The sequence below is a fragment of the Mastacembelus armatus genome, chromosome 4 (genome assembly GCF_900324485.2).
Source record: "Mastacembelus armatus chromosome 4, fMasArm1.2, whole genome shotgun sequence".
Lineage (NCBI taxonomy): Eukaryota > Metazoa > Chordata > Actinopteri > Synbranchiformes > Mastacembelidae > Mastacembelus > Mastacembelus armatus.
Genome location: NC_046636.1, coordinates 6,611,528 through 6,626,583, shown reverse-complemented (window position 1 = coordinate 6,626,583; position 15,056 = coordinate 6,611,528). Strand labels below are relative to the sequence as shown.

Genomic DNA, 15,056 nt, shown 5'->3' with positions numbered 1-15,056 from the left:
GTAATAACTTTAAATGCTTGCTCACTTTTTAAGGCATTGCTTTTCTAGTGACAGTAAATGCTTTATGTACATCCCCACTCTTATAAATCAAAGTCCAATATAGCTGCAGCTATTCCACCAGAAACATCATTTTGCATCTGTTTTGAATGTTACGAGTGAAAGAGTCAATTTACCATCTCCTGAATGACTATCCCCAAATCTCTAACCTATAACCCCAGCACTGTTATCCCTTAACCTCCATCTTACCAGGAGCACAGAGGCTACTTAAAAGAGGAGAAGCCCTGAAGTGTGTGTGTGTGTGTGTGTGTGTGTGTGTGTGTGTGTGTGTGTGTGTGTGTGTGTGTGTGTGTGTGTGTGTGTGTGTGTGTGTGTGTGTGTGTGTGTGTGTGTGTGTGTGTGTGTGTGTGTGTGTGTGTGTCTGTGGCAAGAGATGAACCTGGTTCAGTTTAAATACAGCTCACTCAGGAGAGGGTTTAGAAGTTGTTAAGTGGGCTTATCACATGTGCACACTCACACATAAATAAGTACACATACCCTAGAGGCTCATATACTCCCTTAAGAGCACACAAACAGACATGTACACCCAGCAGTATTTTAATAGCTGTTTTGATGTTGGATGATGGCATCATGATTGTGCAGATGATGACACAGCATTTTAGAGCCTGTGTCCTAAACCATTAGACTGATTCAGAATCTCACAAAAGGAGTTAATCTAAGAAAATAAATATTAAAATGGCCTTCTCAAAGGTAGGTGTGAAACGCTGTTGTAAATATATAACAGCATAACAAATATAAAACTGTTGTTTAATCAGTTTATTGATTTGGAAAAATGCATTGTCAACAGTTCATCAGGGAGAAATGCATATACAATATCTGGTTCCACCTTCCAAAATGTTTATTTGTTTTGCTTTGTGTTGTTTTAGCTCTGGAAAGACAGACATATTTCATTATTTTAACATTTTGTATGCAAAACAAGTAATTTAGTAATAAAAAAAAATTAGAATAAAAAAAATATTCAGGATTTCAGGATTAAAAATAGATATGGCTTCAATACAGAAGTTGCCAGTTAAGGTGACATTTGTTTGTGATAATAATAAGAAGGTATCAGAATTTACATTGATGTAGTAATACGACAATGCTACTTTCAGCACACTGCACATGTGTTATATGTTGTAAGGTCTGTTAGTATGTCGGTATCAAGTGAGTGAGTATGAATGTGTTTTAAGGAGTTTGCAAATCTAAAGAGACTTTAGGGCCTGGTGTTGGTTTAATTCATCAGTATTTCTGGCCCTGTGGCCACGTGATGACGTTTCCCTCTGTTGCAGTGGTTACTGTTATACAGTCATGTTTACTGGTGGTCTTGACTCATTTAACAGAAACTGTGAACACACTCGCACATACAGAGATACACATATAAACATACATCTCTCCAAGTGACGTGGTCTCTGTCTGGTTCAGCAACCACAAACACAGTGGCAAGTCATTTTTTACCCGGAGGATAATTATGAAAATAAGAGAAAGGTTGAGTGTGTTTCTGTCTGCATGCCGGGTTTGCTATATAATTTGGTCAGTGACATTTATTTGCAATTATTTGCTTTCTGTCTTTGGGTAAGTTACCTTGAAATCAGGCTGAGGGGTTCAACCACCGGATTTGTCTGTGAAAGATTTATTTATCTGTCTGTGTTTGTTTTAATCCTCATCCTCTTTGTCTCTTCCAGACTGACCAAGTTCTGGCTTGGTGTGAAAACCACAGACGCTGTGCTCAGGTAAATACACACACAAACTGGTGCTAGTCTACTCTAAGGATATTGCACTGATTCACATTCATCCCCTGAAGACTACTTCAGGGAACATTCTACTTTCACACTGTGCCTAACCCCAATTTTTACCCATAATAGCACTACAGTCAGCATTGTGCAGCAAAAATACAACATAGTGGTTTGTAATACTCACAGTCAGGATTTTATACGTTATCACAGCTGTTTTGATTTTTGGTCATGATGACCTTGAGGTTAAAAGCTGAAATACAGCAGTCATGTTATAAAGTATCCACCAGGATGCATCATGATTGGCTTTCCTGTAAAACATCTGTTTGCATTGCAGAAAAAATCTGACTATGAACAAACATCTGAACACTTGTAGTAAAAGGATTTATTGGAGTTGTGATAATAAATGATGATGATCCTGAAAAATAATGAATTTAATGTAACAACTGCGAATCATAATGTTCTTTAGTCTTTTTTCTTGCCTCCACCTTGGAGAGACACAGACACAGATTGAGAATCTTTTTCTACTTTCTCTTTCTGTGGAATCTTTAAACCCACTGCACAGGTCCTGCTAAAGGTTGTGTTTTCACTTAAAATAATGTTCTCATGTCCCCATTATCCATCATTCATGGAGCAAAAATTAGTCCCTGTTTATTCACTTAACACTGCCTGCCAGGGCACTTCACTGTGTGTGTGCTAATTCATTGTTTGATTCAAGAGGAGTTTCCATGCTGATTATATTTAGCTGCCAGTCTGTCCACTCTGCAGCAGTTCCAGCTTGTTACACTTTCGGGACATTACTGTGAGTGTTTTAGTCTGAGGATCAGTTGCAATATTTAAAATTAAATTAAAATGATCATGTTCTATAAGTAAAAATAAGCAGAATGTGCACAATCATAAATGCTGTTATAGGCTTAATTGCAAAAAAAAAGTTTGAAAAATATCTGTCCACTGTGACCTTTTACTTACTAGCTAACTTGCTCAGTATTAATGACTCTTTGAAATTTTCTGTCTGGTTTCTTATTGATGTGTTTTCTGAACTCTCAGTTCAGGTTGAGACATATTTAAAAACATCAGCACAGTTGGGAGCATACCTGAGTCATATTTTAATGTTTTCAACATTTCCAAGCTTTGCTACAAATTCAAATGACAGTTGGCTACAGGAAAGATAGAAACAGAGTTAGGTTTTTAGTGTGCAGTGTGTCTTTCATTAGTCTGTGTGTGTTTATGTGTGTGTAATGGGGTTAGCAGGGGTTAATGTCAACAACAGCTAGGAGCATGCTTCCACCAAATCTGCCACCAAAAGACCATTGCAGGGGATACCACACTTTATGAAACATCAGACATCAACTTTCAACCATAGCTAAACCCCCACCACCATCTCAAACAGAAAACACAAACACACATAGCTGCTTTGACCCCTTATCCAAACTTATGTCCTTTCCTTTTTTGTCTTTCTTCATTCTCTCTTTCATTGTTTCTATTCCTGATAGAGTTCAACAAAGACACAGAGACTATGAGAATGGAAAATATTTTCTCGATTAATACCATGTCTAAACTTTACTACTCTGGCTTTGTGTCTTGCTGTTGTATATATGTGAATACCAGTGTGGCATTATGCTATAATCGAGGTCCAACAACAGTCTCAGAAACTGCCCAATGATGGCTTATGCTGCGTAAACCACAGTTTTCTTCTCAGGCAGCCTGATAGTGCATAGACATCCACAGGGCTCTCCTTGCTTGTTTGAATAGTGAATTATTAATTCTTACCATTTTACACTCTGTTGAAAGTGAATACAGACCAATTTGTAAAAGTCACCACATGAGGCCAACAAAAATAAATTAGTACAGAAAAGCACATATCCCAGTCTTCAGCCATAATTACAGAGATTCATCAAAATAATGAATTATACTGCAGAGGACATCTAGCACTGCTTAATACTCCCAAAGTGTGTATATTTGTTAACAGAATATGTGGCAGATGTTTAGAGCTCACTGCTTCTATTGATTATACATCTTGGGAGCATTATACAGTCTGCACAGTCCACACTATTATTATTTTGTAGGCTAACTAAAAGGCACAGGCTTTTGTTCTGTTGTGATATAAGAATTCAAACCACAGATCCCTTACACAGGTTGTAGTGAAGTTCAGAGAGACAGGCTTTTACAGACACATTAGAGCTGGTAGTGCCTCAGTTAGTCCACTACTTTGATCCAGACTGAAATATCTGATCCACTATTGGACAGATTGTCATGAAACTTTGTACAAATATTTATGGTTCTCCCAGGACGAATCCTATTGACTTTGGTGATTCCCTGACTTTTCCTCTAGAGAGATTGACATCTGTGGGTTTGTATAAAATAACTTAATGCCTTTTGGATGGATTGCCATGAAATTGTGCACACATACTTATGTGTGCACAGAGTGAATTATTATAACTTTTGTGATCTCCTGACTTTGTTCCTTTAGGCCAAAGAGTTATGACCAAATACCTGCAAAGCTAATGCCATTCCCATAGGCCTCAACTGTGCTTTGTGTTAGTGTGTTAACACATAGAACTACAATGCTAACATGTAAACATTATTTCATCTTAATGGCAGCACTTAAACATTGTCATTGCAAGCATACTGGCACACTCCATAGCATTTAGCTTAAAATACTGCTCTGCCTAAATATAGCCTGACAGAGATGTTGGCATAGCTCTAGACTCTTTTCTTTTTAGATATGTTGATAAACTAGAACTTTCGTACTATATCAAAATAATACTTCTTGGTATCTTAATTACAGAAATGTAAACAGAATCCAATGTTGTACAAAATACATTTGAAATTCTGATGTAAATTCAAAGACTATTTAAAGAATAAATAAGAAAATTTCTAAATCTTACCTCTTGATGTCATTTTTTTTTAGATTTGATACACAGTTGTGGGTAACTAAACAATCAGAGTCAGTGAGAAGGTAGAGGGGAGTCCACTGGTCGTCGACGGTTGGTTGGAAAAAATATAAAAAATACAGGGTATTAGTTTTGTTTTTACAACCTCAGATGCATTTGTTCAAATCTCTCAAAAGAAAAAAAGAATGAATTCAAAGCAGCAAATGTATTTTTTCAGTTGAGGACAACCCATGTACTCTGTGTCTTCTTGTAAGACATTGGGAACTACAGTTCACAGTATTAAAATAAATGTTTTTATTTTTTGTAAATCACTCTTTGAGTGAATGGGCTGCCTTTTCAATACAAACAGAATAGGGTAAGAGAAATACTGCTGAAGGTAAGAGGCATGTTGTTGACTCTAGTGCTTTATCTGTTCTTTTGTTACATCGGGGCCCACAGTCTCACCAGGCAACACATATGGTTTGTGTCACATTGTCAGTGGACTTTCTCTCATGGAAACACACATGGGAGTTCAAATAAAACTAAACTACAGCCCTCACTCAGTTCCTCCATCTGCCCATCTCCTCCTGCTTTTATCTCTTTTCTCTCACACAAACTCACAGATCACACAAACACACAGGCAGTGTAGACAAAGTAATGTGTACCAGGTGTGTGTGGCAGCAGGATGTCCATTAACAAACAGGTCTGATGGTGAATACAGGAGCAGAGCTATGAGGTTACTGTTTTGCCTCCCCTTATTGTCATACAGTATTTTCAGTCATTCCTCATGACTTGCTCTTAAGTTCACTCTACAGTTAGATTACTAGACTGTTTTCATAGCTTTTGCTTGTTTGAGGTCAGAACTGTATTGCAAGTAGTAATTCTCAGAGGCTACCTAAGCACTGTTTTTACCTTGAGTAAGCTTCACCTAAACTGATATGATCTGCTTCACTTTTTGTAGTGTCCCTGTCCCTCTGGGTTTCCCTCTGGGGTTTCTTCTTTCTGTCTGAAAACTGCAATGCTAAATTGCACATAGGTGTGAATGTAAGTGAGAACTGTTGTCTGTCTCTAGAGTTCATCCCTGTGATAGTGTGTAGTGCAACTGCAGTGTGCACCAATCCAGGTTTGAACATATCCATCTGTCATACCCTCATTTACGATCCAGATCCCCAGGCACTGAGTTTCATAACTCCCTTAACTGGAGCTGCCATTGTCATCCCATTCCCCCACTGGGATTAGAATTAGGAGTACACCTTCAGGTGGTGACTCTCACCATTACTGTTTCTCACAGAATTGCAAGTTTAATGGCCACAGTATTGTGATAAAAATGCAGGAGGAAGTGTTACAAGAGGAATTTGTTTGGAAAGAGTGAGACAGTCATCTTCATGTGCCCTCTTCTCACTCTCCTTTCTAGATTTTAAATTATCTCACTTGTTATTGCTTAATTTGCACAACCCAGTACAACAGCTGCAAACAAGAGCGCAGTAGCCTGTGAAAGCTTGCATATCTTCTACTGGCATCAGTGTAATTCCAGTTACTTTTCCCACAGTCATCTCCAATCATTCTGCTGTTCTAACTTGTCCAGTACATGGCTACTGTATAATGGCAATCCAGTCAGAATATTGTCCGAGAAGATCGTCATATCCCTTAATGGCTGTAGTCTTTATTTTAGGCAGAGGTTAAGCATAGAAAAAGTGCTAAGGGGATACACAGATCCAGTCTGAGGGCATTTGTGGTTTGAAAGGTGTAGACAATAACTACTGAACTTTCTTGAAGCATTTGTCTTTTTGACCCTCCTATCCATCTTTCTTTCTTTTTATCCATTGTCTTTCCTCCAGTCTTTCCTCGCCTTCCACAAGCTGCCGATTTAAGTTAGCGCTGGTTGTTTTTCCAAAGGTCTGGCAAAACCCTTACATGCTTTTCAAAGGGATTTTTGGAATTTGTTCCGCTACATTTCACTCAATACCACAAAGTGTGTGTTTCTGTGTGAGTGTGTATACTGTATATACATGTGTGTATTCAGAATATCCTTCTGAAATACTGTGTATATACTGTATAAGTGCAGTTGCACACAGTATAGTCTCAGTGTATTAATAATAAAATCAAACAATTTCAATCCTATACTGTTTTTTTTACTATACATACAGTTAGTGGCAGTGTTTGTGCCACTGAAAATAAGGATTTCCTTAAAGACGTAACATTCTTTGTTGCAATCAGAAGTAAAAGGTGGATCTGAAATGTGATCTCAAATTTGAGCTGACTCCAGCTGTTAATACTGATGCTAGTTGAGGCATATACTTTCATATACTGTAATACCAAGGCATCACACTTAATTCACATTGACCAAGTAATCGGACCTCAGCACATCTTTAAGAACAATTGAAAAATGTCATTTGTGCTTTTGAAGAAAGAGCATTAGTGCTGGTGGCAGAATTTGTGTATGTACTTGCTATATGTGTAAAGGAAAATTAAAAATTTTTACCTGGCCTTAAATGCTACTCATACGGTGTGTGGAAAATATAAAATACACTGAATAAGTGATGACAAGCAGAACGTATTTCGCACGGCACTGACTGAACTAGTTCTTGTGTAGGGAGAGTGAGCACATCTGGTCTGTGGCTGTCTTTCTTTCTCTCTCTCTCTTCTCTGGACTTCTTTGTCTTTCATCCCCTATCTTCTTTTCAACTGACACTCATTCCCCCCCCCGCCTCCATCCACTCAGACACCACATCTCTCTACCCCTCCCTCTCCTATTTCCTCTCCTCACTCTCGCTGAGTGTGGCTGTCATCTGTCCGTCATGGCAGGTGAGGCCATAAAACAGCAGGAGAGGCCAGCGGTGGCCTGGGAGACTAGGTGTGTGATTAATTATTACACAGATATCTGAGGAGCTCCTATGCAAACTGTGGACACATATAGTGCAGACACAAAGACAAGTCATTAATCTCACCTGTGCTGTTACAGTGTGTTAAACAGTAACATCTCTGACTCGTGCTGTGTCCAGTCGCTTTCTCACTCACACATAACTCTTAGATACATCAGTCTCTGCAACGCCACTACTGACTGCTCCCACTACTGACTTACTAGTTAACTAGAAGACGACCTGAATTTCCCTTTGGAGATAAATAAAGTTTATCTTATCTTATATGAAAGTTTCAGTTTTGGAGGAGAAGAGAATATGTCATCCAGAGCAGAGGAAGAAGAAGGAGACACACTGAGATAAAGCAATGAAGGAGGTGAAGAACGGCAACACAGAGATGAAAGCAGAGGCTGAAGATGAGCCAAAGTTATAATTTGAAGACAAGACAAAAAGAACAGAAAAAAATGGAAGGGCAGGGAAGAAGAGGACAAGAGAATTGGAATGAAAAATGACACATATCTGTAACTGATAACAGTGGCAGCAAAGGAGGAGAGGGGGGAGCATGAGTGGGCTGGGATTGGATGCAAGACGGACTGAGCCTGGGGAGCATTTAGAAATAGGCATTGTGTTGGTGTGTGTGTGTGTGTGAGAGAGAGAGGTGTTTTGGGGAAATTTTGACAACCTTCAGCTCTGAACAGCACGTGGCTGAGTGAAGAGACCCATGAGAGGTTCTTGAAGAAACATATCACACTTCAGGATCTGGTTACAATGTATGTGTGTATGGTATTGTGTCTGTGTCTTCTCATACCCCAGCGTCTTGAGGAATGCATTAACTTAAAGGCACTGGAAAAAGATGAACTATCTATGAACCTACATCTCTCCAAATAGTACCTTTGTAAAAAAAACAACAAAAAAACATAGTCTTCAGCAGTAACTGTAACAATTTGTAGTTTGCTTTGCTTGATGAAGGGCAGAGGCTCGTTTTAATGTATTGGATAGAAGAGAAACAAACTACAAACTGCAGCAGCAGCATTTCAATAGAGGTCAAAATATTTGCACCTGTTGTATCATATGAAAGATCCACATAAGTCAAATCTTAGCAAGTTCACAAGATCAACTCTGAAGAGTGTGAAACCCCAAGTGATTCAGTTAACTGTTACACATATTAAGGAAAAGCATAATGTCTTCACATTTACACAAAAGTTGCTGATTCATTTCTTGTTGATAACTAAGTGACTAGTTGACTAATCCTTGCAGTTTTAATCAGAATATTTATAACATAAGACATCACAGGAAACATTTGCAGAATACAAATATTTACTTAACTCGTACTCGTGTGCAACCCAATGCACATGTTCTTGAGCTGTGCCTGAGGACTGAACTGTTAGTGTTTGGTAAATAGTCAACATACTGATGGCGGAGGAGTCGTTTTTTTGGATGTTTGGATATTTATATTGCCATTATGTGGTGACTGTGTACCCTCTGAGTCAACTACAGACTTCATCTGTCTCAGAAGATATATTTTGAGTGGAATATCAGTTTGAGCTACCTCTGACTTTTTCTTCCATGACATAAATGAAGTGAACTAACGGTACAATATTAAACAGCTACGATGCTTCTTACCCAGGCTCCATTTTATGGTCTATATTTGTTGATGCTACATGAATCCAAGTAACAATTTTATACATGAAGTGAAAGTTTACTACAAGTAAAAATCCACGTATTTGTCATTTAAAAACATAGTCATTAATCTTCAAATGAGCCCGTTAGCAGAGCCCGTTATTTGTGCAAAGTCAAAGTTTTTTTTATGGCTTTTTGTCAATTCTGTTTGTTCTCCTGGAATCTGTGAGATGGAATAAATGGGAGGAATGATTGAAGCCAGGGAAATGGGGGGGGGGACACACAGAGAAAGGAAAAGGCAGGGAGGTTGGGGGGTGAAACCACAGTTTTTATATGTTGTCTGGTTTTAATTTGCTAAGAGCCATCATTCACCAGTTCACTGAGGTGGCAAACCAGATGAGTGTGTACTTTAGTGTGTGTGTGTGTGTTTTGTTCTTTTGTGCTGTCTACTTGCTGGAGCACAGAGAGCAGTCTCAAAGCTAAAACCTTCTGACACTTTGTCATTAATCCTTGCTCTTACACTTTATCTTCCTTATATTTCTTTAAACCGCAGGTTTTTAAAGGAGTTACAACTTTTGGGAAGTACGTTTATTTTTGCGTCATGCCCCAGACTTAGATTTGAACAGTGATCCCACTTCCATATGTGTGTGTTAAATACAAGGTAAAAGTCAGTAGCAGGTTAGTGTAGTTTATCACAAAGACATGGCAAACAGCCTACCCTGACACCATCTGAAATGAATTTTAAAAAATGGTTAGGGGTTATGTGACAGACAGACAGCTTAGTATAACTGCAGTGATTAGTTTGTAATTGATTTGTCATCATTTTTAGATTTTTTTTTTTTGTCTTCTGAAGTTTTGCTTGTTTGCGTTGTATCTGGGCTGAGGTGGTTCTTTCCTCTTTTCCTTTCTTTTTGAGCAGAGAGCAGCTGTAACAAGGCAAAGTGGTTTCCCACTGGGATTAATATATTTCTTTGAATCTTGAGTGACAAAGACTTTCTTCAGCAACGGTTAATAATCAAATAATCATTTCAGTCATTTTCGTTTAAGCAAAAATGCCAAATATTTACTGGTTCCAGCGTCTCCTGTTAAATCAGACAAAACAAAACATAACAAGCATTTTTCACTTTTTTCTTAATTTATGAAAGTAGTGTAGAAGCAAATCATAATAATAATAATAATGGAAATAATTATTCCTTTTAGTCCAATGAGTGCACGCCTGTTGGATTGCAACTGCAAACTGTTTTTATGATAAAATGAAACAAACATATAAAGTGTTTATTAGTGAATTTCAGAGGTCCTGGTAGGTGTATATTGTTACTTTCAGATGGAGCCAAGCTAGCTATTTCCAGCTGTTTCTAGTATTGATTATGCTATGAGCTATGAGACAGATATGGACAGACTAGAGAGTGGCATCTATAGCTTCGTCTATGTAACACTCCACCATAAAACAAATAAGTATGTTTAAAATGTCAAAAGAAGGTAATGCTCTACAAATTTTGTTTTTTAACCATTTATCATGTTTAATGAAACATGATGACAGTTTCATGTAAATTGAAAATCTCTTACTTTGCTGTTCCTAAAATGTCATCTTTTGCTCCTGTTTTTTTAAAATTTGTTATTATTATTATTCTGTTTAGTGCCTTCAGCCATGCAAAGCACTGTGGGAAACCAGGAAGGTGCTTTCTCCAAAGTCTTGTGAGGTAAGATAGACAGCACACTGTGTGTGTACCTGTGTGTGTGTGTGTGTTTGTGTGTTTGTGTGTGTGTATCTGTGTTTATGTGTTTGTGAATGTTTAAGTCCCAAAAACCTTTGTGGCAGGGTCACTCCTGCACTAGAAACTTGCTTTTGTTGGCACCATTAGGCTCCATTTTTAGACTGTGTGCCATGAAAGAGCCTTCCTGCATATGTTTATATAACCTTATGGGTGTGTATTATGAATAACATGTTTTGAATGTATACGTTGTATGTATTGTGTGCGTGTAGTCGGCCGTGAAATATATGTAGAGCCCATTGCTGTGGTTTTCAGATTAGTTTCAGATTAGATTTTCATCACAATAGCTGAAGCATGCTGCTGACTGGTTGATTAGGAACACAGAGCTGTAAGCTAAAGCTTGCATTTACATTTTGCTGATCTGCAGTCATGCACACAGACAGAAAAACACGCACATACACATGGTCATGCACACATGCAGTGCTTTTCAGAGTAAAACCTCAAGGGCTTCCTTCAAAGAGCCAGTAGGAGTTTACCAGGAAACACTTTCACCTCTGCTGAGTGTTTTTCTGTCCTCATGAGTGTGAGTGTTTATGTGTATTACATGTTATTTCCATTGTGTGCCAACTGTAGTAATAATAAGAATAATAATTCCCCTGTTCTTTCTCTCAGAAGCAAACAGAGTGTGTGACGAGCAGGGAGTTTTTGGACTCACTCAGGTCGTCTCATCAAGGTGACTGCCCGCCACCTCAGCGAGCCATCGGATTTGCTGCAGCCTGTGTGGAGAGCTGCTCATCAGATGAACATTGTCCACCCAACAGAAAGTGCTGCTCCAATGGTTGTGGACAGACATGCCAAGTCCCAGCCAACCTATACAAAGGTAAAGGCAAGTTCCTTAGAGCAGGTGGGAGCTTGTTTTTGACATATGTATATTTTAAAACACAAACAAGTAATTTTGCACATAACAGCCAATACTTACCCATCCATGGTACATTCACACAGGTGATTTCAGTTCCTTGGGCTGATTAGGCTACCTGTCAGGCCTCTGCATAAATGTACAGACTGTTGATTGACATCTCCTATTAGTTGCACCTGTTGGGGAGGTGGGGAGTACACCAATATCATTTATTCAAACAATTTGGTGACAATCGCTGACTAGAGGCCTGCGAGTGAGGCAACTGTGGGGGTGGTGCAGGATCTTTAGCAAGTGCAACTACAGTGTCTTCAGAAAGTTTTCAGACCCCTTATTGTGCTGCAGAGCTAATTTTACATGAAAAAAAAAAAACAATGTTTTTACCCATTAGTACACACTGAAGCCATTGTGCCCCTGTCAGTTACCTCTGTACCACCTATTCTTAGTATCATTATGTTCATCCCATAATTATAAGAAAATATTTCTTAAATAACAACACTTTTCTCTTTTACCCTTGCAGGTGTGCCTCTAAAGCCTCGCAAGGAGATGGGCTTTGTCGAGGACTCAGAGGGTCATGTCAAGGTGATATGGGTGTCAAAGTTCAATGTCAGCGTGGAGCCAGTCGTTTACATGCTCCAGTCCCGCTGGAACATAGGCATCCATCCCAGTGAGGACGATGCCTCTCCATGGACTACTGTTGCCATGGTAACTAACCTGCGGCCTGACATCTTTCGCTCCAGAACTTTGAGTGTGAAGAGGTTTGAGATACTGGTGTCATAAAGTTTTAGAAATAAAGTACTTAAAAAGTGTGAGTTTTTTCAGTATAGTGTGTATTAAAGAAATGTTTTTGTTCATTCATTTCGTGATTGTTGTTGCACATAGTTGATTCTGTCTAACGAACAAGTTCTACAGTAAGTCACTGATGTTATAAAAATGGTTCCCTGTGCCTTTAACACTGGAGCAACACCACAAAGTTTGTACCATATCTTTACCTCATAACTCTCAATTTGCCTCGAATGATGAAACTTCTCAGCTATGGAGATGGATGTTAGACTCTGTTTCCACCTCATCAGTCTGCTGCCTTGCTGTCTAAACCTCTCCACCCCAGCCAGTCTTCCATTTTGCCAGGATAAACCATATATGTGTGTGTGTGTGTGCACGCGTGCACTGTACATCTGTGTCTGTGTGCCTGAATGAGGTTAGGTAAATAAGCAGAGCTTAAAAAGGAACCACAGGCAGCCACAGTCGTTCCACCGGCTGACTCTGAATGACTGAATGCTCATTATGGACTTAAATAGATGGCAGCTCATATCTTTGTGTGTGTGTGCGTGTGTGTGTGTGTTTGGGGAGAGATGAGTAGGTTTTAAGCAGTGATTACATTTACACTGTCAAGGAGACAAAACGTGAATCTCTAGTAGTTTGATCCATAATTTAATCGTTTAATTTCACCACCACCACACCACTATCAGATCAAATTCCAGTCCAACTCTGTTCATCTCACTTTCCAACAGATTAATCTGTGAAACTTATGTCCACAAGTGCACAGGGCTCTGTCATGTTTTTGAAATATATTATGGATTTGTGGAGACTATAGTTTATATGCCAGTTTACTAGCTACACATAGCTAAAATTAATATAGTGCTACAGTAAATTCTCCCTTCACTGAGGTGATAATGTAAGGGTTGTTCTGAAACTGTTTAAGGTTGTAGTTTCTGGTGCTGTTTAACTGTACTATGTTATACATCATATTTGTACATCAGCTTTGTAAATGCTTTAAAGTGACAATAAATGTCAGCTTTTTTATGAAATATAAATCAATATATCTGTCAGATAAATACAGTTTGAATGCTCAAATACTTGAGTAAGAAGTGTTTTCTCTTATCTACCTTTCCTGTGATGTGTGTGTGTACTTTCAGACCCTTTCTGAAGATGTGGTTCTGTCGGATGTGAGACCTCAGCGTTGGTACCAGTTCAGAGTAGCAGCCATCAACAGCCACGGCAGCAGAGGCTTTACCACACCGAGCAAACACTACATATCCAGTAAAGGTACTGCAAGCAGACTGTGAACAGACGCTGTCATTTTTTTCAGAGAGCTGTTATGAGTGGCCTACCGATGATTACATCACATGTTTTCATAACCTATGAAGTTTGATATTATGTCATGAGAAAAAATATCAAACTTAACAAGTGACAGATATGTTTCTATAACATGTCTCTAAAGGAAGCCAGAAACTCAGAAACATTTCCCTTTCTCTGCCTGTTCTTTCTTACTTTCGCTCAGTTGATGGATAAGGTACACACAGCAGGGAAACTATCAGGCAGTCCATAAAACACTGACATGAAATAGAATATACACACAACTGCAGATTGCACATATGCACATATTAGTGCCCAGATACACACATACATTCAATTGGTTTAGTGCAAGAGTGAAATCCCAGTGTGGTTTGTAAGACAAGGAGAAAGTGAGAGTAACACACACATACACATACACTGTAGGAGTTCCTAGCTCTAATGCTTAGCAGACTTCGCTCATGTTGGTATTACGCCAGAATAGACTAGTGATATGAATCCCCTGCCAGGATGGGCCAGAGCATGATTGTAGGTGAATAATGAGTTCAGGTTGGATCAAGCTTTGGAAAAAGGTTCTTTATCAGCTGAACACATATGGGAGATTATGAGGAGGTGTCTGAGACAGCATTTTCCACCGTCATCAACAAAACACCAAATGGTTTAAGTCCTCATGGCTCCAGTAGAGTTTTATCCTGTAAACATTACAGCCTCTGCCATGGCACACTGAAACAGCTCATGGATATAAAGGAGTAGTTGGACATTTGGATAATATGCTTAGATGGTTTCTTGCTGAGAGTTAGATGAGAAGATCCACATAACACTCATGTTTGTATGTTGTATATAAAGCTAGAATTATGCTTCTTTGGGCATGCACATAAGCAATGTGTTTTTTTAGACATACTCGCCTGTATGTTTCTTTTATACTTCAAGAATTTACTGCTTCTAGCCACATAGCAACAAGCATCCTGACCCAAAAATTCTGTTTTAGATTTTGTATCTCAGCTTCTTTATTCTAAGCTATCCAATTGCTGGTTATGACCTTGTGTACAAATGACAGAAATAAGAGTGGTATTGATATTTTCTATCTCTGCAAGTAAAAGAATAAGTGCTGGTATACATATTCCAAAATGCTGAATTATTCCTTTAAGATGCAGTGTGTGCATGTGTGTTTGCTTGTATGTATTTTAGGACCTGGGTTAAAGGTTAAAGACACACTTCGACATTCCAAATGCCAATCTGAA

At 38.7% G+C, this 15,056-nt stretch overlaps 1 protein-coding gene across 2 annotated transcripts in view; it reads left to right on the top strand.

Annotated features, from left to right (window-relative positions):
• anos1b (anosmin 1b) overlaps nucleotides 1-15,056 on the top strand; it is a 34,664-nt gene that overhangs the window by 8,426 nt on the left and 11,182 nt on the right. For both annotated transcript variants that reach the window (XM_026323219.1, XM_026323220.1), the window contains exons 2-6: nucleotides 1,719-1,766; nucleotides 10,755-10,817; nucleotides 11,502-11,709; nucleotides 12,263-12,447; nucleotides 13,659-13,788. In XM_026323219.1, the coding sequence (XP_026179004.1) occupies nucleotides 1,719-1,766; nucleotides 10,755-10,817; nucleotides 11,502-11,709; nucleotides 12,263-12,447; nucleotides 13,659-13,788 (634 nt within the window). The remainder of the gene's footprint in view (nucleotides 1-1,718; nucleotides 1,767-10,754; nucleotides 10,818-11,501; nucleotides 11,710-12,262; nucleotides 12,448-13,658; nucleotides 13,789-15,056) is intronic.